General features: G+C 35.6%; 1 protein-coding gene across 9 annotated transcripts in view; it reads right to left on the bottom strand.

Moving 5' to 3' along the window:
* Positions 1-27,817, bottom strand: part of LOC138701841 (ATP-sensitive inward rectifier potassium channel 12-like) — a 262,287-nt gene that overhangs the window by 3,399 nt on the left and 231,071 nt on the right. For all 9 annotated transcript variants that reach the window (XM_069829161.1, XM_069829153.1, XM_069829154.1 and 6 more), the window contains one exon: positions 19,336-19,506. In XM_069829161.1, coding sequence (XP_069685262.1) covers positions 19,343-19,506 — 164 coding nt within the window. In that variant the 3' untranslated portion in view covers positions 19,336-19,342. The remainder of the gene's footprint in view (positions 1-19,335; positions 19,507-27,817) is intronic.

Below are 27,817 nucleotides of genomic sequence, written 5' to 3'. Positions count from 1 at the left end.
TTTCCAGAAAATAATGTAGAAACTTAAGTTCAGATCTAATCCTAGTGTCGAAATCGGAAGTAGTGCCCTTGAACTGTGTACTACGTTGTGTACGAACTAAGAGGATGAATGTAATAAGTCATAATTTCTTATCTTAAATGCAAAGTTAACGTTGGATATTTTTCTTGTAAAAGAACTGTGAGAAATACATGAGAAATGTACAGTATCAATAATGAGAGGAAGAAAACAGCAACAGTATATTACGTCATGCAGAAGGAGCGATGTTGCCACAGAACAGTTGACCTACACTGTTGGAAACAGTAATACGAACGTCACGTATTTAACGGAACTTAAATAAATATTCAGTCAGAAATGTTGGGAGAAAATTAAAGGAGAAGGAAATAAGTAATAGGAAAATAAAATTGGAAGAAGATAAGAAAGGAAGAAATAAATGAAACGAAATATGAACTGAAAATAATATATAAAGAATAAATATCAAGTATTAACTGAATAAAGCATTAAAGAGAGAATAAATAGAGCAATAACTGCTGTAATAGATGAGAAAGAAGAATAAGAATGATTGAGAAGATGAAATTCAATAAACGTAATGTGTTCGTAACTGGATTCAAATTTCGATAACCTAAGAAATATCATAGAGCAATCTTAAGAATGGAGCTGAAATTTTAAGAATGCCTATATGTAAGATATACAAATTAATTGAAAACTCTTTTACTTATTGCATGTACATGAACTTAATTAAAAAACACTATATATTAAAGTAAAAATTATTAAGAATGATATATTATTTATTGAACATTACTTCAACAATTTATTTCTGCTACGGTATATGCTATTCTCTTCTTAATCTAATATACTGAATATCCTTCTTCTGCGGCTAATGGGATTTTGTTCACTACGAAGATAGGGATTATTAATAAGAAAAACGCAATTTAATATCAGAAAGCCGCACAAGCGATCGAATGTAGAATTGTCTTTATATAGTCCTTCATTCACCAGTGTTCTGCTCAAAACCAGCATTCTCCAATCTTTCCTATTATCCGCCTTCCTCTTAGTTTCCTCCGCATACTATCCATGTATCTTAATGTTATCTATCATGTGATATCTTTCGTGCTCAGAACTTTTCTTCAGTTCACCATTACTTCCATTGCATCCTTCAGTAGGCAGTTTCTCCCTAGCCAGTGAGCCAGCCAATTCCTTTTTTCTCCTTCTGATCAGTTTCAGCATTATTCTTTCTTCATCCACTCTTTCTAGCACTGCTTCATTTCTTATTCTGCCTGTCCATTTCACACGCTATTCTTCTCCATATCCACATTTCAAATGTTTGTAGTCGTTTCTCGATGCAAAGTCACATGTAGGGTAAAGTTGCCTAATTCCGTGATACGTTTTTTTCACTGAATGTCACGGAGTTGGGTATCGTGCTAGGAAGTTCACCGATGTCTCAAAAGTAGGCGAAATATATTATTTTCGAGAAAAATGTCTGGCTCTATGGTCGAAAGGCAAAGCTTTGATTTACATTCAATTTTAAAAAAGTATCACGGGATTAGGGGTATCACGGAAATAGGCAATTTTACCCTACAATCTTGCATCGAATAAAGAACGTGTGACGCTGGGCCGCATCGGCAACAAGAGCAGGCCATCATCTTAATTACACTGTACTCTCTATGGGCATTGTAAAACTATCGATATCTCGAATAGTTTGCATATTTTTTAATGACTGACGGACTCCGAAACTTCAGTTGTGAGCAAAAATATTTCTCCTTGTTTATGCATTTATAGGATTTTTACTAATAACTTAGCAATATAAATAGCTTCTATGTCACTTGTTTCGTCGCTGAAGACGAAAATGTATATTATTTAGGATCTGTTCTATTCTTCTGATTATTTTCTCGTAGCATATACAAACACTTCTTCCTCATTGCTGACTGGTCTCGATTCGAACAACCGACACGTCATTCCGAGAAGTCGTTCAGCTTTACATTGCTTAGATTTCAGATAATATGAACGTTCGCAGAAATCAGAATTTCACACAAAACTTTTAAGCGTTTTCTGCTAGTAATTGGTAAGATTTTTTCTTCCTACTGATGCGCTAGATAGCACATACATACATGTTTTCCACGACTTATATATTGTTGAAAGGTAAACCTTAATCTGTTGCTACTAATAATTTTGAGCCAAATAATCTGGATGACAATCGTGAATCCGATGATGGTAAGAGGGTCACCCTGTCTCAGCCCTGACAGATCCAGGATCATTCTCTAACGAGTACCTGATAGACCCCAAGATTACAAGCCTCAAGCCCTTGGAACCTATCTCAGCATCGGAAACGTGTAGTACCGCCAAGACTTCACTCCGGCCTATTTTGATGTTGTGGATGGTAGATGTAATGACGGGAGATGGAGAGTGTTGGTAGAAGAATTGAGAGAAACGGGAGTACCCGAGAAAATCCCTCTGTAATATCTACTTTGTTCACCACGAATTTCATCACGACCTGCCTGGGGATCAAACCCGGGCTGCCTGTATGCAAGACCAGCACGCTAGCGTCGAGTCACAGATGCGGTCAGCGAAAGGTATTATTGTACATAAATCTTCTATTGAACTATCTATTATTCGAAAGATACAAATACGTTAAGCCATTTACGAATAATATGCATTCAAATAAGATGATTTTGCATTTTCTGGCATTCGATAAAAGAAACCATAATTTATAATTCAAAAGGGAGATATTTAACTTCATTTATATATTGCACTGTTTAATTATACACACAAAGTTTGCATGAATTTACATAAAATCGCTGCATATAATGTAATAATTTCTTACATCATACTTTTAATAATGAAACTCGCCTTTCAAAAATGGTTCACTCACGAGGATCAAATGTATTTGACAAGAGATCTAATCCTATACCGATCACACGCTTTTTTTTATTAAAGATAGTGACTATACCTGATCTGCCTTGGTGTGGTGTTGGGAACTTTTACGGACAGTAACTAAATTCGCAATGAAAAGAACCAATATTCTGCATAATAATAATAATAATAATAATAATAATAATAATAATAATAATAATAATAATAAATCATTTTTCTGAAACTTAGAATTCTAGTAACATTTTGCTCAGCTCTATCTTTTAATCTTATGTAAAAAAAATATATATCGTTACAATTAAGTTCGAATTCGGTCGTATGTTTTTGATTATGTTTCGTGTGCATCATTCCTGGATAAACTGACTCATATAGTTGCAGAGAATAGAAATGGACCGCCTGATTTTGCTGTTCTAGATACAACGAATTATGCATGTGCAGTAAACAAGAACGCCTGTGAATGTGCTAGTTGCGAACAGTCTTGCGAAACCTGTTGCCTACATAAAGGAGCACTGCCATAAAGATGCGGCCCATTACTTTTTTCTGTTACTGTAAATACTAAATATGAAAAAAATCAGTCCTACAGTTAGGATAAATCACTGTACACAGAACATCGAGACAAAGACAGACTCTAAACAATTTTTCGGTATTTTGGGTATCCAAAATGTGTGTTGCCGCGAAAAAAAATAAAATCGACATTGTGCAATATTAAACTACATTCTCTTACACTTCGTATAGGTTAATGAGAGAGTAAAATATCGCAAATCGAAAAAAATATATATATTTGAAATTCAACAGAATTACCAGACAAGTAAATAATGACGCAAAGTTAAACAAAGCTAACCTGAAAAACCGAAAATGGCAAATATCTAATTAGCAAATCGATCTTGAAAATAAATATTTTTACAATTACAGGACAATTAGCAGTTCAAACATACGAGCATTGTTAGTCGTGTAATACGAGAAATATATGTACCTACATGTCATCGAAATTCCGGCCCTGTACATGATTAATGATAATGATAACGGTCAAATTACTTGCGTCTGCCGTTTAATATGATCTTTCAGTTTATTCTCTGGTACGGAAGGGAGTTCTAAAGCAGACTCTGAAAGACGTAACAATAGCGACTTTGTTATGTGCTTCAGACTTCAGTGTAAGAAAATAGCATTCCTAATTAGCCATGAAGGTCAGGGCAGCTAACGAATAAGGAAGGTACAGTACGTAATTTAGAGCGCTGTGTGGAGCAGTGCCAGGCAGTCAAGTAGGATGTGTCGGGGCTCGTTATATAATTTTCCCTCGCTCTGTGTTAATGAGATCTAATCTTCCCATCTCTCTCCGTCGCTACTCGTAGGACACACTTCTGATTTCTCTCAATTTGTTTGTATCATATAACGTTTCGTTAAATGAACTGTGTTATCTCTTCGGAGGTAATTCTTGTAGTGCGATAGTTGAGTTTAAATACACAAAACCAATACACAAGACACTCATTCATACATGCAGAATATGTGTACAGTCTCATACACATGAGGTATGTTACGTCATTAGGCTTTACTTGGATTTCTTTCGAAATGAAAGAAGTTTTATAAGAATAGTTGGGAAAGTGTATGTATGCATGTAGGGGGGAGTCGGGTAGTATCGGACATCGGGTAGTATCGGACAGTGTGTTTCTTTCATCTACCACCATAAGGTAGTACCTGAATGACATGGTTACGTTTCTCCATGCGACATCACAGAAACGTAACCATGTCAATCAGGTACTATCATCGTGCTGTTGATGAAAGAAACTCACTGTCCGATATTACCCGATGTCCGATACTACCCGACTCTCCCCTATGTATGAATATTTTTATTGAGAACATCATCTGGATGCCCATTATATAGTAATATTACATGCATTGTTTTGAATAATTTGCACTTGAAATTACAATATGTGACCAGTTGCGGGAAATAGGATCTAAAGCCGGATTTTTTTTTTGTGGTTTCAAAAAGAGGATGAAATACTGAGAATTTTTTTAAATCATGGTTCTAGTTGCTATAGTTTTAAATATATTACTTATTGAATGTTGATATTACGTTATGTACTTTTCGAGAAAAAATCAATTAAAGCTTTCACTTGTTTTCTTAGCAACTATAGGAAAGATTTAGGTATTTAAGAAGCACTGTGTAAAACTACGTCCTAGTTTAGTATGTAAAGAAAGTCTACATCTAGCGCAATATGTCAAAACATAGAAATGCAGTGTTTACACTAAACTCGTTATTTTGTTCTCCTGTAAAATTTTCTTTCACGACTTTAGGTTCCTTTTTGCGCAATGGGTCGCATATTATGCTACAATTTGCTTCTAACAGTTATTCATGATGGCTGTCATGTGTTTTCATAACATGAAAGTGCAATTTACACATCACCTTAACCAATTTTAATTCTATAGTCTACCTATAAGCTTGAAATGTTTATATGCGTGCATTGAATTGAATAATTTACATTTTAAATTACAATATTGTGTCACAATTTGCTTCTAATAATTATTCGTGATAGTTATCTTACGTGTTTCCATAATATGAAAATGCAGTTTACACATTATCTTAACTAATTTTAATCCTAGATCTATAAACTTAAAATGTCTCTATATCTAAAGTAAATCATATGTACAGAGTGTCTGATTTAAGCCGTTCATTTTTGTTTAGGCAGCCCAAATATCAGTCCAGATATAAGGGACGTATTTAGCGGTTTCGCAGGCGGAATTAATGTCCATGTGAATGTTTTCGTATGATAATGTTATGTTAAGCGTGTGCAATCAATCTGTTAATAATTTATTTTCTTCCGATTTTCCAACGTTTCTTCTTATAGCCCCGATATTATTTCCTAATGCGTAAGTTATCTCCAGTCCCTCCTTCCATGCGAAGATCCTGGAACTACTAGCGGACCCATCATATAAGACGCTTAGCCGCGATCCCACGAGCTCCATACAAAGGCGCACGACAGCCTTACTAAAGAAGGTCAACCTGCCAGCTGAAGTGACGAAGTCCTTGACACCACATTCCACAAGGCCACATAGGCTTTACGGATTGCCGAAAATCCACAAGAAGAAAGTTCAACTGAGGCCTATTGTCAGCGCCATAGTTTCTCCCACCTACTGGCTGGCCAAACCCCTTATCAGTCTTCTGAATTCTCTTGTGGGAAAATGCAGCCATCATGTCAAGAATTCAGCAGAGTTCATCAAGACTTTACAGAGCATCAGAACAAATCTATCCGATATTCTGGTGAGTTTTGATGTTGTGTCACACTTCATCAGGGTCCCACTCAAGGAAACGTTCCCGCCTGAGGTTATTGGACTTTTTAACAATACACTCAGCTCCACTTACTTCATATACAAAGGGGAGTACTACGAGCAATCTGACGGCGTAGCCATGGGCTCGCCTCTGTCACCAGTCATAACCAATTTGTAGCCTACATGGAAGACTTCGAGCATAGAGTCCTGGAGAACGCGCCGTTGAAATCAGCTCACTTCTACCGTTATGTAGATGACACTTCGGTCATCTGGCCTCATGGAGAAACAAAACTTCAGAAATTCGAAGAACATCTGAACAATATCCATCTGAACATCCAGTTCACGAAAGAAGTAAAAAAAGACGAATGTCTCCCCTTCTTAGACATTATCACCTCCAGGAAGTTGGATGGCACACAGCGTCACAGCGTATACAGGAAACCTACACATACCGACCTGTACTTGAATGGACGCAGCCACCACCCGGCACAGAAACGAACGGTCCTCGACTCTTCTGCACGGGGCGAGGGGGATTTCGGACCAAGATAGTCTCCCTTTTGAGATCCGTCATCTACGTAAGACGTTCCAACAGAACAACTTCGGCAACAGGGAAATCAGTTTGGTCCTCAGAAGGACCTTCTCGGACAAACCACCCGCCGAGGAACAAGAGGAGACGAAGGGCATGGCATACATCCCGTTCTATGGCTCCATCTCGGGAAAGATTAGCAGACTGCTAAGAAAACACAGGATTAAGACCATCCATAAGTCGCCCACATAGACCAGTTAAGGACGACCTTGGTCTTAGGACACCTGATGTCTACAAAATACCGTGTGAGTGTGGGAAAGCTACATCGGGCAGATGGAACGCAACATTATGGAACGCTGCAAGGAAGATCAACGCAGCATAAGATTATATTACCCCGATAAGTCTGCATCAGCGCAACACAGCCTAGAAACGGGCCACAAGATAGACCACCACCATCTCAGACAAGACATCAGGTTATTGGGACCTGGTCATCAAGGAAGCCATCGAAATCCAGCTAGATGGCAATAATTTCAACAGAGACGGGGGCCTACAGCTGAGTACAGCATGGAAACTGCCATCAACAAGCTTCGATCACCAGCATACGGCAGACAGTCGGGACCAGGAACTAGCTCCTGATTGGCCACCGCTTCTACCAACCAGAATGCAGCAAGCGGTCGGGATTAGGAACTAGCTTCCGATTGACCAGCAGCGGGAAGCCCTACTGACGTGTATATATATATATATATATATATATATATATACCAGCTAGATATGGTTCAACGACACTTCATTCCCTGAAGAAGATGGCAGAGCTAGCCATCGAAAGCTTGGAAACAAATATCCAACTCATCTGGCTGAGAACCCGAGAAGAGTTAATTTATAATATTATTAATATGACTATGAAATGTAAAATTACTACTAAATGATGTAGTTAAATCTTTATGTTCATTTTCTGCTGGTAAAACTTTTGACTCTATTTTATATGTAAATTTAATTTTATTTTTCAATCTAGAAAAGGTCATATGTATACACTTATTAATATTAAATAACAATTTATTATTAATACTTACTTTATACTTAATATTATTAGTTATCAATCATTTGCAGATGTAAAAATTATTACTAAAATATATTGTACTTATATAGCCCTTTTCATGCGACTTAGTTTAGTGTTCTGCAATGTTCGAACATGAGAGAGGCAAGCAAGACATTACAAACTTCGTCTTATTTCATTTTAAACGCAAGATCTGTGCTAAAATCCTTAAGCGGTTAAAATATGAAGGAGTGGGAGTGGAGGACGGAGAATGTTTTTATAACAAATATAACAGACAGCCTTCTGCAGAGGAACATCGGCGAATATCGAACTTCACCATACTCGACAAATTTGAATCGAACATAGCACTTATAATACACGACGCTTAGTTCATGGAGGTCGCGGCTTGTTAACCGCCCAGAGCAACACGAGTTATTCGCTCTTAAACAGTGTTGCCTAGATGGAATATTAAAACTCAGTCGCTGTTAGTTATGGTAAGTTAAATATTATACGTGCCCAGACAAAATATTATCGCTACGAAGATGAGATGTATGAAGTAAGTCGAGTGAAAAGTAATACACTTTAAATATTGTCTAAATAAGTGTCAACCACTCTCAGATGTAGAAAGTATACTAATATTACTCGTAATTATTCACCCATAGTTATCTGCCCAAGGGCAGGTCTCTCATGTAAACTCAGCATTCTCTAATCTTTCCCATTTTGCATATTCTCCTGCTGGATGCCTATAGACTAATTCAGCATTAGTGAATCCTTCCATTACGTCAAATATTGGCCAGAGAGATCTTGCATGGTTAAAAACTCTTATACTGACAATGACAATGTTTATGCTGCAGCATATGTGATCAAAAACGTGCCTAAATAATCTAAACTGTACAATAATTTATAAAACATCAGACTGTTAAATACGTGACACATTTATGGGAAAACTATTATCACAGGAAAAAAAAAGTAAATAGGGCGTTCTTTTATATGCATTATTGTTAAACAAATATCAATATATTCTCACGTATAACTCTTATACCCTGCAAGTTATATTGGGAGGAAAGAGAGGGCACACTTCTTTACAAGGAGTATTACGGATATGTTGCAAGTTCTTACAGTTGGAAAACATCGTAGAGAAATGAAATCATTAAAGAGATACTGTTATACCCCTAGCAATTGTCCAGTAACCGAGAAAGAAATTTGTATGTCCTCCCACTACATCCTCATTGTCTCCAATCTGGGAGGGAGAAACACGGGACTCTTGCCAGGAGACAGGCCTATTACCATTAAACTGCACGGAGCACAGACAGTAAAATGACGCTGACATAGTTTCTTTGTTTACAGATCATTTCATGAAAGCGTTATGAGTTATGGAATCATGTTTCTAAAATTATTTGGTCTGGTAAACGCGCAGCATTTAGTGTGCATAAAATTAAATCATTTTCTTCAGTGAATACAAACAATATTGCCAGACACGGTGTATGCGATTATTTAACGTTGTGCGGAAGTCACAGTCGTAGGTTCGAATCTCATGTAGGAAATTAACGCTTTTCCATTGTCAATTTGATGGTCCATGTTGTATTACGAAGTCCCAGCGTCACATTGACCTCACGGGACTCTATCATCTAGTGTCAAATCGAAAAAGTCCAAATGTGAGATTACAGCAATCTAAGATAATGATATAAAACGCTCCAATAAATAATAAAAAAATTAATGAAATTTATAAATTTAATCCTAAAATCAATTACAATTTAAGCACCCAGTAACACTAACTTAGTTTATTATTTATGTGTTAAAAAGAGATACTCCAGATTTGTAGAATCAAAAAAGTTGAATTATTGTTTTTGAAGTGCGTTTCTGAACACTAGTTGAGATTTTATAAGAAAACACTTTGATTAAATTTTACGCGTAAATTTCATTTTTCAGTGCCAAGAACGCTAGACAGATATTTTAATCATAACCTGAACTTCATCTGCTATTTGTAAATATTGTGTTACAGTTCTATCGCCATCTTTGATCTGCGATGACCACTACAAGCCTACACAGATTTCAGTAGTCTTAATATATTTCTACTTCCCGAAACACCAGTGTCTAAAATTTGTAGCCCCATATCACCGGAAAAGGAATATATTATTTAATGGAACGTAGGATTTGTCTTGTAGAGGAAATTTTCACTAAATTTCAGATCCTTATGCTGCAAAAATTTTCATGGTCAGATCAAAAATAAATTGAAATTGTTTTTATAAGACACGTTAAAAGTATGTAAAATATATACCAATAGTGCTGAAAGTCTGTGTATGTTATTCATATATACATGCAAGAAATTAAAACGGTAATCTAATATTTTAAAATTTTCAATTGCACACCCATCATATCAATTTTTTGCACACCCTGAAAACCATATGATTGCTTTGTCATTAATAAATTCTTAAATTATATTGAAATAATTTAGCTGTGAACAGCATTCAAACCAATTGTTTTATACTTATTGAGGCACAGCACGACAAAATAAAGAAATGATCAGAGATACTCTCTTTTCAGTTAAAAATGCGTTTCAATATTTAAAATAAACTTAATTGCTTATTACTCCAATCAATTGCTCTGAGCTTAAAAATAAGTAAATGAACAAAATATGATACATAATTGAAATAGGAAGACTGATACGAACAGCTAAAATGTCACGTTCCAAATACTGAACTACATATAGGCTAATATTTTTGGTTCCAATTTAAGTTTTAATTCCTGATTAATTCTCATGTTTTATTCAGAAGAGTATGGAATGTAAAAGAAAATTGAGATTTTGAGGTTAACAATATATAGGAACATATATATTGTTAACCTCAAAATCTCAAAAATTATTATTACATTATCAGCATTATCCTCATCATCATCATTATCACTTTAAAGAAATTGGGTCCTTTGCTTGGTCCATTTCGTTCCGACTTCTGAGGATTATGAATCAACAGTAAACATATAAAAGAAAGGGGTTTCTTGGTCATGTGAACAGAATTGCTCAAGGCAACCCTTTAGAACAACACAAATCATAACACAAGATTTTGAACCTGGTTACTACAGCAGGAAAGAGATACTCGAGAATCTTTATTTCCCTTCCAGAAATTAAATTCGAGGAATTTCAGAAATGATATGGTTCATAAATGCTCGTAAAACTATTATGCTAATAGTAGTAGTAGTAGTAATAATAATAATAATAATAATAATAATAATAATAATAATAATAATAATAATAATAGAGTATAATAATAATAGGGTATAATAATAATAATAATAATAATAATAATAATAATAATAATAATAATAGTTATAATAAGTAAAGGAAAAGGTTAAAACACAATGAATTTGGGTATAAATAATACTTTATGAAAATTCTTTCCCCTAACACATGCTTCTGGAAACAACAGATATGCCCATTTCAAGTGAATCACTCACGAAACAAGGAAATCTTAAGGGAAACGAATTATTACCATAAGTACACTTAACTTTCTCATATAATCATTGAACTTATTGATAATTCTATGTTTCTTGACGAGAATAACTTCCGCAAGTTTATTATGTTATGCGATTTTTGGGACAGACCGAGATCTATGCACAGACCGTTAAAAATGGAAGAAGATAAGCTATGAAAATGTACAGAAACCATATTCAAACTATTTATCAGATTTTATAGAGTACTCATTGCTAGAAACGTGCCTATTAACGAAGTTAAAATTACTATAGCAAATTTATGTTCTCATAAGAAGATTTATTATAAACCAGAAATTTACTGCACCTCAAATTGGGGATATTGTCTCTACATGTTAAGTAAGACAAATAGAGTATAATAATAATAGGGTATAATAATAATAATAATAATAATAATAATAATAATAATAATAATAATAGGGTATAATAATAATAATAATAATAATAATAATAATAATAATAATAATAATAATAATAGTTATAATAAGTAAAGGAAAAGGTTAAAACACAATGAATTTGGGTATAAATAATACTTTATGAAAATTCTTTCCCCTAACACATGCTTCTGGAAACAACAGATATGCCCATTTCAAGTGAATCACTCACGAAACAAGGAAATCTTAAGGGAAACGAATTATTACCATAAGTACACTTAACTTTCTCATATAATCATTGAACTTATTGATAATTCTATGTTTCTTGACGAGAATAACTTCCGCAAGTTTATTATGTTATGCGATTTTTGGGACAGACCGAGATCTATGCACAGACCGTTAAAAATGGAAGAAGATAAGCTATGAAAATGTACAGAAACCATATTCAAACTATTTATCAGATTTTATAGAGTACTCATTGCTAGAAACGTGCCTATTAACGAAGTTAAAATTACTATAGCAAATTTATGTTCTCATAAGAAGATTTATTATAAACCAGAAATTTACTGCACCTCAAATTGGGGATATTGTCTCTACATGTTAAGTAAGACAAATAGAGTATAATAATAATAGGGTATAATAATAATAATAATAATAATAATAATAATAATAATAATAATAGTTATAATAAGTAAAGGAAAAGGTTAAAACACAATGAATTTGGATATAAATAATACTTTATGAAAATTCTTTCCCCTAACACATGCTTCTGGAAACAACAGATATGCCCATTTCAAGTGAATCACTCACGAAACAAGGAAATCTTAAGGGAAACGAATTATTACCATAAGTACACTTAACTTTCTCATATAATCATTGAACTTATTGATAATTCTATGTTTCTTGACGAGAATAACTTCCGCAAGTTTATTATGTTATGCGATTTTTGGGACAGACCGAGATCTATGCACAGACCGTTAAAAATGGAAGAAGATAAGCTATGAAAATGTACAGAAACCATATTCAAACTATTTATCAGATTTTATAGAGTACTCATTGCTAGAAACGTGCCTATTAACGAAGTTAAAATTACTATAGCAAATTTATGTTCTCATAAGAAGATTTATTATAAACCAGAAATTTACTGCACCTCAAATTGGGGATATTGTCTCTACATGTTAAGTAAGACAAATAGTGTTAAATTTTTAAATTATGTTTTATTTAACGACGCTCGCAACTGCCGAGGTTATATCAGCGTCGTCGGTGTTTCGGAATTTTGACCCGCAGGAGTTCTTTTACATGCCAGTAAATCTACTGACATGAGCCTGTCGCATTTAATCACACTTAAATGTCATCGACCTGGGCCAGGATCGAACACGCAAAGTGTCTGTACAGAACCCATTACATAAAGAATTTTGCTACTAATTACTTTAAACCTCTTTGAATTGCACTTATTTCAGTTTAAAATAGTTCAGGAGCAGGGGCATCGCTAGTAAATTGTCATTACCAGCTTTCAAGTTAGGAACTCGAATTCCAATAACACAGAACTCAAGTGAAAATTGTAGTGGACAGAGATGGTATTGGATTTTAAACGGCTATAAAATTCTTAGGAGGTAAATTGGCCTACAGCTCGTAGACCTTGTCATAGATTTACAATACGTAAAAGAATCCTATCCGTAACGAAAGGACTCCAGGTAACATTGTTGACTAGCTATTTCTCACCCACGTTGAATTTGTATGTATGTACAGGGACATCATTTTATTTTTACTTCAAGTTTTATTGTACCTGAGTTTTTTAATGTACTTCACTCCCACCCCTTCTACTAATGAAGTTCAACAGACCTCCACACAGATCCAAGACCGCATATACAGTCATAGTAGCCTTACGATCATAGTAAACAGTACGTTCCAAAAATATGTTCGCGTTTTCCAGTGACGAAAGAGCTTTCAATATTGCATCATTTTCCATTTGCCTAGGTCGCATCCCGGTTTCCCCCACCTGCTTCTATTCGCCTCTCTGTAAATGCTAGTGGCTGGGCTGTCTTAGCTCTTTTCTGAGAACATTAATTTCTATTAGGAATTGGACGTCTACGTAATATTATACCCATATAATTATTTAAAATAACTTAAATAAAAGGGCCTCGTTAAGTAATGAACTCTCATGTGATTTCCTCCCTTTCTACGACGCTGCGACGTAACTACTTGGACGAACAGTAGATAGCATATCTGAGTAAATTTATCTTTTCGAATCGGGCAGAAGTGAAGATTGAATTTACAGTACGTAAGGTCTCTTTTATGGAGTAGGTACAGAATTATTTCAACATGAGTTACTAGTACGAAAGACGAAACTGGTAATTGGAATTACGTACAATAGTCTATAGTGCGATAATATGCACATTAGAACTGAAGCCTGTATCGAAATGAACTGCCACCATTTTCAAAAATGTGTTTAAATATCCATATTATGATTATTTTTCAATTTAACTTCATTCTCTATAGTGTACGCTAATGTGCTGTAGACAGTATAATATACGCTGGATAATGAATACGTCCACATGGAAAGCTCAGTTCGTGAGTAAAAACACTCATTGTTAATACTGTACTGTATTTTGATTAAACAAAAACCTAATGAAAATTATCAAACTCAAAATCGCGATATTTCCTAGTTTACGTAAATGGATGAACTACTTTTCTTCCCTCCTATACCTAGAAAAGTTATTTGTTTGTATTTTACGCCAGTATCATCGAACTCCAGTCGTGGAAGGAGGTAGCAACCGTTGATCCAAAAGTATAGCCAGGTTAATATTAGAAATGTTAGTAAAAATAAAATGATGTCCCTGTATTTATTCACAATGCAAATTGGTATATACCCGGTGACAGTGGTAACTAATTACACTCAATAATGACAATAATAAACACAATTAAAACAATTAATAATAAATTAATAATACTAATAATTAATACCAATAATAATAATAATAATAATAATAATAATAATAATAATAATAATAATAACAGAGAGCATTCTAAATAAAATGAAGCACGATCACTTAAAATAACATTTAAAGTAAATCTAATTTGTATCTTAACCCTAAGTTCGAACTAAAACCCACGAGTATGATATGTTCATACCTGCACAAGTACCTTTTAGCACTACACTCATTTCGCTGACAACTCACTCACTGCATTGGAACTACGACACATTTCACTGATTCTATTCTGATTTCACTAACACTTCAAAAACATTTCACTGTTTAAAATACTTTGCAATGTCACTATAGACTATAAAGCTTCACTGACAGAAACACACTTCACTGACACAACACAATTCACACTTCAATGACAGAACACACTTCTTCACTGATACAACACTTCAATAACAAATATCAATTACACACTTTAAAAATATAATACGGTCTATTAGTAAAGTCCTTAAGCCTATTTTTAAATACATTTTTGGTTTTTGGCAAAGCCTTTAGTAAGGATACAACACTTCAATAACAAATATCAATTATACCCTTTAAATAGTGTGTATAATATACTACCGTCTATTAGTAAAGTCTTTAAGCCTTTTTTAAATACATTTTTGGTTATTGGTAAAGCCTTTAGTAAGTCTGAAGGTAAAGCATTCCAGTCCCTGATAGTACGATTGAGAAAAGAAAACTTTCCAGTGTCCGTCCTCTGTCTTCTTTCCCTCAATTTATATGAGTGGTCGTTCCTTGAAGAGTAATTTGGCGGCTGCAACCTATTTTTTATTTCTCTCCAGGCAGGCTAACCTCTGTATATTTTGAACATACTAACCGTAATAAATACAAAATTAATAACCTCTGTACTTGAAAATTTTGTTAAATATAATATTAGACTACTCCTAATCCATCATTCGTCCATGACTGCACAATTGTCTTCGTCATTGATACAAAAATCATAGGAAAATTACTGCATCACAGCACATTCGCACGATATGCGATCTCAAGTGATTCCCGCGGCGAATTTTCACGGAAGAACTATCCTTGGTAATCACTACTGCAGAGCTTGAGTCATCAGGTACGGCAAAATGGCGACGGAAGGTTGGATTACCGGCGGATGTTGGGAAAATCCACAGTATTTAGACCACACACACACACACACACACACACACACACACACACACACACACACACACACACACACACACACACACACACACACACACACACACACAAGGGTCCCTTGTGCTTTTCCTTAAGTTTAACTTTATGTAGGTGAAAAATGGCGAAGAACCCTCTATGAGGAACAGTGTTCTTTTACGAGCAGAATAATTGCGATACGTCACTCCCAGATTTACTTCACTTCCTTATTAAGGATTTTTATCGTCCTTAAAACAACATAACCCTGGGACGAGTTTGAACCCACGCTCCTCGAATGCATTGGAAATCATGTTACTCACTAGACCACGAAAGACAACACAATGGCGATGAAATGAACCATTACACCTGAGATCAGGGTTGCCAGATTCTTTCGTCAGGAATCCTGGAGAGGTGATGATACTGAGTACCTTAACGTGACTATACATTTGAATTAATTCAGTTTGTAATGTGACTGATTTTTTTTTTTGTATTTAAAGTAATTATATAGGGCCTAAACGTTTAATTTTGTTACATTTTTGCTAGATTATGAAATTTCCTTGAGATTATTGATAAAATCTGAAAAAAAAAAAATGTAATATTACGTCTGGTCTGTAAACAAAAAATACACGACACAGTGTTTAAATTCTACCAAAAATAAATCAACTTCCATAGAGAATTAAGAATAAATATACTGAATAATACCTAATACATACTACAGTATTATCGTTTTTATTTCAATACAACCTGACAGGAGACGCCATAGGTTGGACAGAGTCTTGAAAAAATAAATAAATAATTTTAAAAATAATTTTATAGAAATGATGACTTTCCGTGACAAATAAAACTCAATCCAGGACACAGGACACACCATTAAAATCCAGAAGAATCCTGGAAATCCATACGTCTTGCAACCCTCCCTTAGATAGGAAACATCTTTTCCTTTCCTTCTTTGATAATTTTGCCTCATCACTCAGTGCTAGTTTATAAACCAGAGGGCCATAATTCAAATCCCGTGCTGAACAAGCCTGTGGTCCGTGCTACACATGGATTTTGAATTGAATTTAACGGAGGGGGCACTATGGCCCAGCACTGCGACCTGTTAAGGTCTATTGCGCTCTGGTTTTGAATTGAATTTAAAGGAGAGGGCACTATGGCCCAGCACTGCGACCTGTTAAGGTCTATTGCGTTCTGGTTTTGAATTGAATTTAACGGAGGGGGCACTATGGCCCAGCACTGCGACCTGTTAAGGTCTATTGCGCTCTGGTTTTGAATTGAATTTAACGGAGGGGGCACTATGGCCCAGCACTGCGACCTGTTAAGGTCTATTGCGCTCTGGTTTTGAATTGAATTTAAAGGAGGGGGCACTATGGCCCAGCACTGCGACCTGTTAAGGTCTATTGCGCTCTGGTTTTGAATTGAATTTAAAGGAGGGGGCACTATGGCCCAGCACTGCGACCTGTTAAGGTCTACTGCGCTCTGGTTTTGAATTGAATTTAACGGAGGGGGCACTATGGCCCAGCACTGCGACCTGTTAAGGTCTATTGCGCTCTGGTTTTGAATTGAATTTAAAGGAGGGGGCACTATGGCCCAGCACTGCGACCTGTTAATGTCTATTGCGCTCTGGTTTTGAATTGAATTTAAAGGAGGGGGCACTATGGCCCAGCACTGCGACCTGTTAAGGTCTATTGCGCTCTGGTTTTGAAATGAATTTAAAGGAGGGGGCACTATGGCCCAGCACTGCGACCTGTTAATGTCTATTGCGCTCTGGTTTTGAATTGAATTTAAAGGAGGGGGCACTATGGCCCAGCACTGCGACCTGTTAATGTCTATTGCGCTCTGGTTTTGAATTGAATTTAAAGGAGGGGGCACTATGGCCCAGCACTGCGACCTGATAAGGTCTATTGCGCTCTGGTTTTAAATTGAATTTAAAGGAGGGGGCACTATGGCCCAGCACTGCGACCTGTTAAGGTCTATTGCGTTCTGGTTTCGAATTGAATTTAAAGGAGGGGGCACAATGGCCCAGCACTGCGACCTGTTAATGTCTATTGCGCTCTAGTTTTGAATTGAATTTAAAGGAGAGGGCACTATTGCCCAGCACTGCGACCTGTTAAGGTCTATTGCGCTCTGGTTTTGAATTGAATTTAAAGGAGGGGGCACTATGGCCCAGCACTGCGACCTGTTAATGTCTATTGCGCTCTGGTTTTGAATTGAATTTAAAGGAGGGGGCACAATGGCCCAGCACTGCGACCTGTTAAGGTCTATTGCGCTCTGGTTTTGAATTGAATTTAACGGAGGGGCACAATGGCCCAGCACTGCGACGTGTTAATGTCTATTGCGCTCTGGTTTTGAATTGAATTTAAAGGAGGGGCACTATGGCCCAGCACTGCGACCTGTTAAGGTCTATTGCGCTCTGGTTTTGAATTGAATTTAAAGGAGGGGGCACTATGGCCCAGCACTGCGACCTGATAAGGTCTATTGCGCTCTGGTTTTGAATTGAATTTAACGGAGGGGGCACTATGGCCCAGCACTGCGACCTATTAATGTCTATTGCGCTCTGGTTTTGAATTGAATTTAAAGGAGGGGGCACTATGGCCCAGCACTGCGACCTATTAATGTCTATTGCGCTCTGGTTTTGAATTGAATTTAACGGAGGGGGCACTATGGCCCAGCACTGCGACCTGTTAATGTCTATTGCGCTCTGGTTTTGAATTGAATTTAAAGGAGGGGGCACTATGGCCCAGCACTGCGACCTATTAATGTCTATTGCGCTCTGGTTTTGAATTGAATTTAAAGGAGGGGGCACTATGGCCCAGCACTGCGACCTGTTAAGGTCTATTGCGCTCTGGTTTCGAATTGAATTTAAAGGAGGGGGCACAATGGCCCAGCACTGCGACCTGTTAATATCTATTGCGCTCTGGTTTTGAATTGAATTTAAAGGAGGGGGCACTATGGCCCAGCACTGCGACCTGTTAAGGTCTATTGCGCATTCCAAACCACACCGGCTGATTACACTAAGGTTCTCTGTGTACCCAGGTTTCGAGTAGGCAACCCCACTCGTCGCCAGCCGACGTTCAGGAAATGCTACTGAATGATAATGAAATGGAGAAATGGTGACGGAATGATGTAAATGCCTAATTTGGGGAGAAAACGGGAGAATCCTGGAAAAAACTCAAACTCCGCCGCAAGTGTCACTATGGATTTTTTCAATGAAAAAATCCCAGATCTGACCGGGAATCGAACCCGGGCCGCCTACGTGATAGTCTGAAGGTCTGACCATTCAGCCACCGCAGAGCGTTACACATGGCTTTTCTCCGGGTACTCCGTTTCTCCTCTGACATCCCAACAACTCCCCATCATTAATCATCATTCATTACGAGTATAATGTAGATCCAGCGCCTGTAGTGCAGTCTGGATAGTCTCTGACGAACTAAGTGGTCTAGACTTCTCGGCATGAGCAGGCTCGTAGATTCGGGGCGATTAACGGCAAGTTAAGGGTCCTGCCATTGCACAAAAGAAATCCTTAAGGTCATGGCTTTTTTTTAGCATGAAGCGAGATCGATATCCTTAGTACAACTCACATACTTTCATTCACACATGCAATAGTGTAATTCGTAATCTTAGACATTTTGCCTCCGTACCGCGCTGGCACACTCGGCACTGAATATAAGTTGTTGAATATACATATACCTGTGTACTAGATGCTGGATTCCGGTCCTGACATGTCGATGGGTGATGTTACGGTGACAACAGAAGGCTGTTCCTCTATAGATACGCTATTCGAATCGACGCTGCCTAGATCCAATGTGTCTGGTGGTGGTGCTCTTAGTGCCAGGTACTTCGTGGGAGACATTAGTCGTTCTGAAACAATATATATAATGCAATATAATATAATATAATATAATATAATATAATATAATATAATATAATATAATATAATATAATATAATATAATATAATATAATATGATATGATATGATATGATATGATATGATATGGTATGGTATGGTATGGTATGGTATGGTATGATATGATATGATATGGTATGGTATGGTATGGTATGGTATGATATGATATGATATGATATGATATGATATATGATATTTATTTATTTATTTGTTTATTTATGTCTATAACAGGACAAAGCCCCAATTAAAATAGAAAATAGATAGTTGTTTAAAACATAGAATTGCAGATAACATGAAAAAAGAGATAAAACAGATACAAATGCAAGATACAAGTGTAAATACAAATTAAGAATGAAAAAAAAAACAGACAAATAGATACTACCTAAATAAAAGACACAGATATAAATATAAATGAAAAATACAAAATAAAAACAAATTAAAATAGGTAAGTATAGATATCATAGTCAAAAATGTAAAATGTAACTATAATTACAGAGTAACAAATAGATAGCAATATTATTTAAAATCAACTTCCTTCAGTATATTAATACGAAAATGTTTATATATCATGTAAGAAATGCTGAAATCAAGATCCCATGTTTTACATATTTCATTGAAATTTGAACACATTTTTAACACTGGTCAATTTTTATGTGCTGAATTGTTTGGTTTTTTTTTATAATATAACAACTGACGATTTCTTAAATGTGATGTTCTAGCATTAATCTGAATTTGTGATAATAGGTCTATTTCGCCATTATCCAGTAGACCTTTGAATATTTTATATAATAAAAGTTGCTCAGCAACTAATCTACGACTTCCAAGAGACATTAAATAAAATCAACAAGTAGATTGCTGTACGAAATTTTGTTATGGAGGGCCGAATAATGATATTTTCTAAAATACAGATATCTTGAGAATCTTTTTGAAATTTTTCAATTTGATTACTTCATAATTTGCAAGATGATGGTATGATATGATATGATATGATATGATATGATATGATATGATATGATTATGATATGATATGATATGATATGATATGATATGATATGATATGATATGATATGATATGATATGATATGATATGATATGATATGATATGATATGATATGATATGATATGATATGATATGATATGATATGATATGATATGATATAAAGCGAGCAATGTATTATGATAATACATGAGTGAAAGGATTTTAGTTTTGTCCTTTAAATGTTCAAAAAAAGATCCGAACAAATGTAACTTTTCGTTCTGAAAAGGTATTTTACAATAGATTTGTTTCAGCACAGTTCAGAATTCTGAACTGCCTTCTCATGCGAAGTAGCCCAATGTGTGTTCCAACAAGACTAGAACAGATTCCGAACCGATACTGAACTCCTAGTTCCCTGTTTCAACGTGCTTCAGAATTCGTTTGGAACGAGTGATATTAGGTCTCGATTAAGAGCAGGAACTGGGAATTCTGAACTGCTGACGCATGCGCAGATGGTTTAATCTGAAGTTACGGTTGAAATGCTTCGAGACTAGGCAGGTTAAAATAAAAAGAATAAAAGAAGGTGATAGCGATATATTTTACGAAGAATTAAATTCGAAAGATGAATATAATTTTCATATCAGAAGAAACTCCGAAGGCCGTGAAAGAAGAGTTCAAGAAACGTTCCAACAACGTAAAATCCCGAACTAGTTCTGACACCGTACACAACTTCGCATGCGTCGAAAGAAGTTCGGCATTAGTTCTGAAGTGCGTGCTGAAACAAACCTAATATTACGCTGCCTACATCAAATTTCGGATCTAATTTCTACACATTTAAAAGATAAAACTAAAATTCTTTCAATAATTTATTATCACAATACACTGCTCTCTTAAATTGACTGAGCATATTGGGAATTCAATCAATGACTTTCCCAAAACACGCTATGAAATGTTTCATATAAAACAATTATTATCTCGGAAAGGAAGCAAAAACGAACAAAATTGTATTAAACTCTTTTGTTTAAAATATCACAAAGAATAATCCCCTGAATTTAATAACATTACGGTACTTGCGTTTCACTCTGTAGAACGTTATATTATATAACATTTATCTGATGGCGTGGAAGAGAAGACCTGATGGCCTTAACATCACCAGAATAAATAAATAAATTATTATTACTTACAAATGGCTTTTAAGGAACCCGAAGGTTCATTGCCGCCCTCACATACGCCCGCCATCGGTCCCTATCCTGTGCAAGATTAATCCAGTCTCTATCATCATACCCACCTCCCTCAAATCCATTTTAATATTATCCTCCCATCTACGTCTCGGCCTCCCTAAAGGTCTTTTTCCCTCCGGTCTCCCAACTAACACTCTATATGCATTTCTGAATTCGCCCATACGTGCTACATGCCCTGCCCATCTCAAACGTCTGGATTTTATGTTCCTAATTATGTCAGGTGAAGAATACAATGCGTGCAGTTCTGTGTTGTGTAACTTTCGCCATTCTCCTGCAACTTCATCCCGCTTAGCCCCAAATATTTTCCTAAGCACCTTATTCTCAAACACCCTTACCCTATGTTCCTCTCCCAGAGTGAGAGTCCAAGTTTCACAACCATACAGAAGAACCGGTAATATAACTGTTTTATAAATTCTAACTTTCAGATTTTTGGACAGCAGACTGGATGATAAGAGCTTCTCAACCGAATAATAACACGCATTTCCCATATTTATTCTGCGTTTAATTTCCTCCCGAGTGTCATTTCTATTTGTTACTGTTGCTCCAAGATATTTGAATTTTTCCACCTCTTCGAAGGATAAATCTCCAATTTTTATATTTCCATTTCGTACTATATTCTGGTCACGAGACATAATCATATACTTTGTCTTTTCGGGATTTACTTCCAAACCGATCGCTTTACTTGCTTCAAGTAAAATTTCCGTGTTTTCCCTAATCGTTTGTGTATTTTCTCCTAACATATTCACGTCATCTGCATAGACAAGAAGCTGATGTAACCCGTTCAATTCCAAACCCTGCCTGTTATCCTGAACTTTCCTAATGGCATATTCTAGAGCGAAGTTAAAAAGTAAAGGTGATAGTGCATCTCCCTGCTTTAGCTCGCAGTGAATTGGAAAAGCATCAGATAGAAACTGACCTATACGGACTCTGCTGTATGTTTCACTGAGACACATTTTAATTAATCGAACTAGTTTCTTGGGAATACCAAATTCAATAAGAATATCATATAATACTTCCCTCTTAACCGAGTCATATGCCTTTTTGAAATCTATGAATAACTGATATACTGTACCCTTATACTCCCATTTTTTCTCCATTATCTGTCGAATACAAAAAATCTGATCAATAGTCGATCTATTACGCCGAAAACCGCACTGATGATCCCCAATAATTTCATCTACGTACGGAGTTAATCTTCTCAAAAGAATATTGGACAAAATTTTGTACGACGTCAATAAAAGTGATATTCCTCGAAAGTTACCACAGTTGGTTTTGTCACCCTTTTTAAAAATAGGTACAATTATGGACTCCTTCCATTGTTCTGGTACAATTTCCTTTTCCCAAATAGCAAGTACAAGTTTATAAATTTCGCTATATAATGCACTTTCGCCCTCTTGTATTAATTCTGCTGGAATTTGATCAATACCTGGAGACTTGTACTTTTTCAGATTTTCTATCGCAATTTCGACTTCTGAAAGCGTGGGTTCGGGTATAAATGGCTCAGCAGTTTGTATTTCAATTTCGTCCCGATCATTTCTATTTGGCCTATGTACAGTTACCCTTAAAAGGAATGAGACGACTCTTGGTCGTCGGAAGTTAAAGTTCTACAGCGCGGTTCACTCGATATCGACGTAACGATAAGTTTCATGACAATACAACAAGAATTGTTACAAGGACCACAACAAGGACAAGGACCAGAATAAGGATCACGAAGAAGACAGCCATTTAAGGCCACGATTTCACAACATAGCTCGGGTCACAAAATATCATTGCTTCTCTGTACCGAATGGCAAATGCCTGCTATCGGATCTACATTCTAGACTGCTGCTGTCACTGTCTTGTCTCGGTAGCTCATATAGTAGCGTGTCGGTTCCACTGCTTAACCGAAATGTTTCGTGTTCGATCCCAGGTAAAACTTTTTTTTATTGAGGTGTAATTAATTTCGTCAGAGTTCCTCGACTATCTAATTTGTCGAAAAGTATGAATAATTTATGCCCAATTTCTGGGTCTTACAAGTGGGCTGAACCTCGTCAAAAAATAAATCTTACTTGGAAGTTAAAAGTATTCTTCCTCAAACAAAAATTATACGAAACAAAAAGAGACCTGTTAACTTAAAATCTTGTCCACATGCCATCAGCTTCTATTACAGTTCTAAGTCAGTCCGGCATGGATGTCACGAGATTGTGGAATAAGTTCTAATCCCCGGCGAGATCTTTCCAGGTGTCAACAAGTTGATCCCACAATTCGTCTCGATTTCGATGGCGTCGGTGGGCATAGGTGGCTATCCTTCTCTTTTTCAATTATGAAAGAGGGAAATAGAATACATTTGAATAGAAAAGTATAAAATTCAGATAATGCAATTAAAGCTATTCGGAATATTATTAAAGTTGAACTTGTAGATATCCTAAGAAAGAAAATATTTTTTTCATTAGAACCAGTGATTATAAAGTAGAGGGTCCCAAATCTATTGAAAATTCTTTTAAAGTCTTATAGTATATAGTACAGAAATATTATTGACAACTTAAACATTCAAGATATTTCAAAATATACTGTAATTAGTTACTTAACAGATGCATTTAATAATTAGTATTAATATATGTAATCAGTCAATAACTGCAACAGTCCTTTTTCATTCAATCATAATATGAATAAAGTTGAAAGCACATTAAATTAAACACTATTGCAAACACGTAGATAAAATAATTAAAATTAACTGAAGGGGTGAGAATAAAATAATCCAAAGCCACACTCTTAACAAAAATTGTTTCGTGCGAGTGCATTTATTACACATTTGGAAAAGCTACTAATAAAATATTGTAATAATTACTCAACAAATGACATAGCCTAAGGACTCTAAACCTTTGTAAAAGTTTGTCTGTGTGGCTTAGGAATATTTTTTAGTTTCATTTTAATTGTTAGTTTTTAATATATGTGCATTTACATTGTATATGTGTGTATATAAATGCATTCATTAAATTAACGTTTATAATATTATAACTTGTAATTTTGTATTGTCTGTGATCATTAACATTTAATCTGAGGACTTTGTAAAATTCTATTTCAACGTTACTTAGCTATTTCAACGTTATTTAGACAAAAAAATCGTTGATGTAGACTAAGAATCGAACTCGCTCTCTTCTACACAACACGCGAAAGTCTTAGCGTCTGAGCTATTGCAACGACACAAAAGTTTTCCTTTCTGTGCGGAGTATTAATCTAGTCATTAAGGTCCATTGTCGATTTAACTACACGATTTAGGTATATATTTATCTTTTATTTAGGTAATATTATCATATTTTTTTGCAGTTTTTGAAGTGAATTTCGGAACGATGCTAGTAACAAACCAAATAGCCTGAATCTAAGTAACTCAATATTCGTTATCTTGTGTATCAGTACTCTGGTCTCTGATCATGCGCAGTGTTTTACATCTGAGACTTAGGAATATTCAATCGTCTCATTATTTTCCAGGGAAACTGTACATTTAGTAGTTGCGCAAAATAGTTTTTCCATCTGTTTAGGATTGATGGAGAGTCTGCAAGCAAGTCACCATTCTCATCCTTGATCACGTTTACCCTTGGCTGATATCCGTTCTTAAATTCCTTTATACCCTTATATAAATCTCGAATGTTTTTATTCTTACTATTTGTTTCTACCTCATTCAGTTTTTCCTTCAAGTAACCTCTCTTTTTATTCCTAAGTGTACGACTTGCTTCCCGTCTTTCATTGAAATAATTATCTCTCTTCTCCTCAACTGGATCCTGTAAGAATTTCAATTTTGCCTGTTTCCTTCTTTCTACTACCATGCAACAATCTTCATCAAACCACGGTTTCTTTTTCTTAGTTTCATAATAACCTATGCTCTGCTCAGCTGCAATTTTGATACTATCTCTGATATTTTCCCACACGCTATTAACATCTAATTCTTTCTCAACTTCGTCGGAACTTTCTAAAGTGGCAAACCTATTCGAAATTTCGACCTGATAATTTTGCTTAGCTTCCTCGTCCTTTAATTTCAAAATATTGAATTTAGTAATATTAACTTGCTGCTCTACTCGCTTGGCTACTGATAATCTTTCTCTTAATTCTCCAATCACCAAATAATGGTCAGAATTACAGTCTGCACCCCTGAAAGTTCGAATATCTACTGTACTAGTATGTCTCCGTTTATCTATCAAGATGTGATCTATTTGGTTGTGTGTCAATCCATCTGGAGAAGTCCAAGTATTTATTTTTATTTTGTTGGGTTATTTTACGACGCTTTATCAACAACTCAGGTTATTTAGCGTCTGAATGAAAATGAAGGTGATAATGCCGGTGAAATGAGTCAGGGGTCCAGCACCGAAAGTTACCCAGCATTTGCTCATATTGGGTTGAGGGAAAACCCCGGAAAAAACCTCAACCAGGTAACTTGCCCCGACCAGGATTCGAACCCAGGCCACCTGGTTTCGCAGCCAGACGCGCTGACCGTTACTCCACAGGTGTGGACAAGTCCAAGTATATTTATGTATATCCTTATGGGGGAATGTTGTACTTTTGACAATTAAATTTTTCGATGTGGCAAAGTTGACTAATCTAACTCCATTGTCACTACTAATTGCGTGTAGGCTCTCTTTTCCAATAGTTGGTCTAAAAATATCCTCCCGTCCTACTTTAGCGTTGAAATCCCCCAATAAAATTTTTCATGTGATATCTAGGGAACTGATCAAAAGTATGTTCCAATTCCTCATAGAAGCTATCCTTTATATGGTCGTCTTTCTCTTCTGTAGGGGCGTGAGCATTTATAACTATGATGTCGCACCATCTACCCTTAAGTACTAAATATGATAACCTGTCACTGATAAATTCGACCTTTTTTACTGCTGATTTTATTCTTTCATGAACAAAGAATCCTGTTCCTAATTGGTGATTATTGTTTCCTTCCCCATAATACAACAAGTAATCTCCTATTTGTGATATGCCATTCCCATCTAACCTAACCTCTTGTACTCCCACGAAGTTTATTCTATATCTAGCTAGTTCTTTTGCTACTAATGTTACCCCTCCTGTTCTATAAAGACTAGTTACGTTCCAAGTGCCAAATCTCAAACCCTTATTCCTTTGCTGTGGTCGTGCCAGAGAATCAGTCCTATTCCGAGGCTTATTGTAGGGATTCGTAACAAGCTGTTTAAATAAATTATTATTATTATTATTATTATTATTATTGTTATTATTATTATTATTATTATTATTATTATTATTTTTAATAGTTTATGTAGGTATATGATTTGTTACACAGCAAAATTATGTACAGAATCCTTATTTTACTCTTTTACTTCCAAGAAGTGGCAAATGATTCCTAGGATCCCTGTAATTGCCTCGGATGTTATTGTGATATTTAGATTTTTAACTGATTAGTTATTGTTGATAAGATTATTCTGAATATGTCAGAGAGTGAAATAAATTTAATGCAATTTATGTGTTATGATTGTTTTTTTTATTTCTTTATTGAATATATACCACATATCTGTACAAGTATTTACAATGGGGCAGCTGTGTTTCATCTTAATGATCCGTTGCTAACCAACTGACGTCAGAATGGTGTGACGTAACGCATTGCCATTGCTAAGCCACATACGATAAAATGTTGAAATTTTTGTAACATAGTATACATTTGATACTGAGCATAAACATTTCACGCTAAAATAATAATATAAACAGAATTAGATAAGCTTTGATTTCTTGTTATAAAATGTTATTTTAGTTGTCTTCTTTTTCTAATAATAGACTTTCACTCTCTTTTCTTTAATCTGTTATTTAGCGACGCTATATAAACTGCGCGGCTATATCTGAAATGGTGATAGCAAGATAGTGTTTTGGTTAGATGAGTCCGAGGATTTGCTTCACAGTTGGAAACGTCTTGGAAAAAATCGTATAATCAGTTCAAGTAGAATTCCAATTCACTCCCCGCTCTGGAATACACTATCAGCCCCTGGATCACACTTGTAGTCTTAGATTTTCTCTCCTTTTTAAGTAACTTTCTTCATTCTTAACATGTTTGTTCTGCCACT

Source organism: Periplaneta americana, chromosome 6 (genome assembly GCF_040183065.1).
Source record: "Periplaneta americana isolate PAMFEO1 chromosome 6, P.americana_PAMFEO1_priV1, whole genome shotgun sequence".
Lineage (NCBI taxonomy): Eukaryota > Metazoa > Arthropoda > Insecta > Blattodea > Blattidae > Periplaneta > Periplaneta americana.
This window is presented reverse-complemented; position numbering and strand designations above follow the sequence as displayed.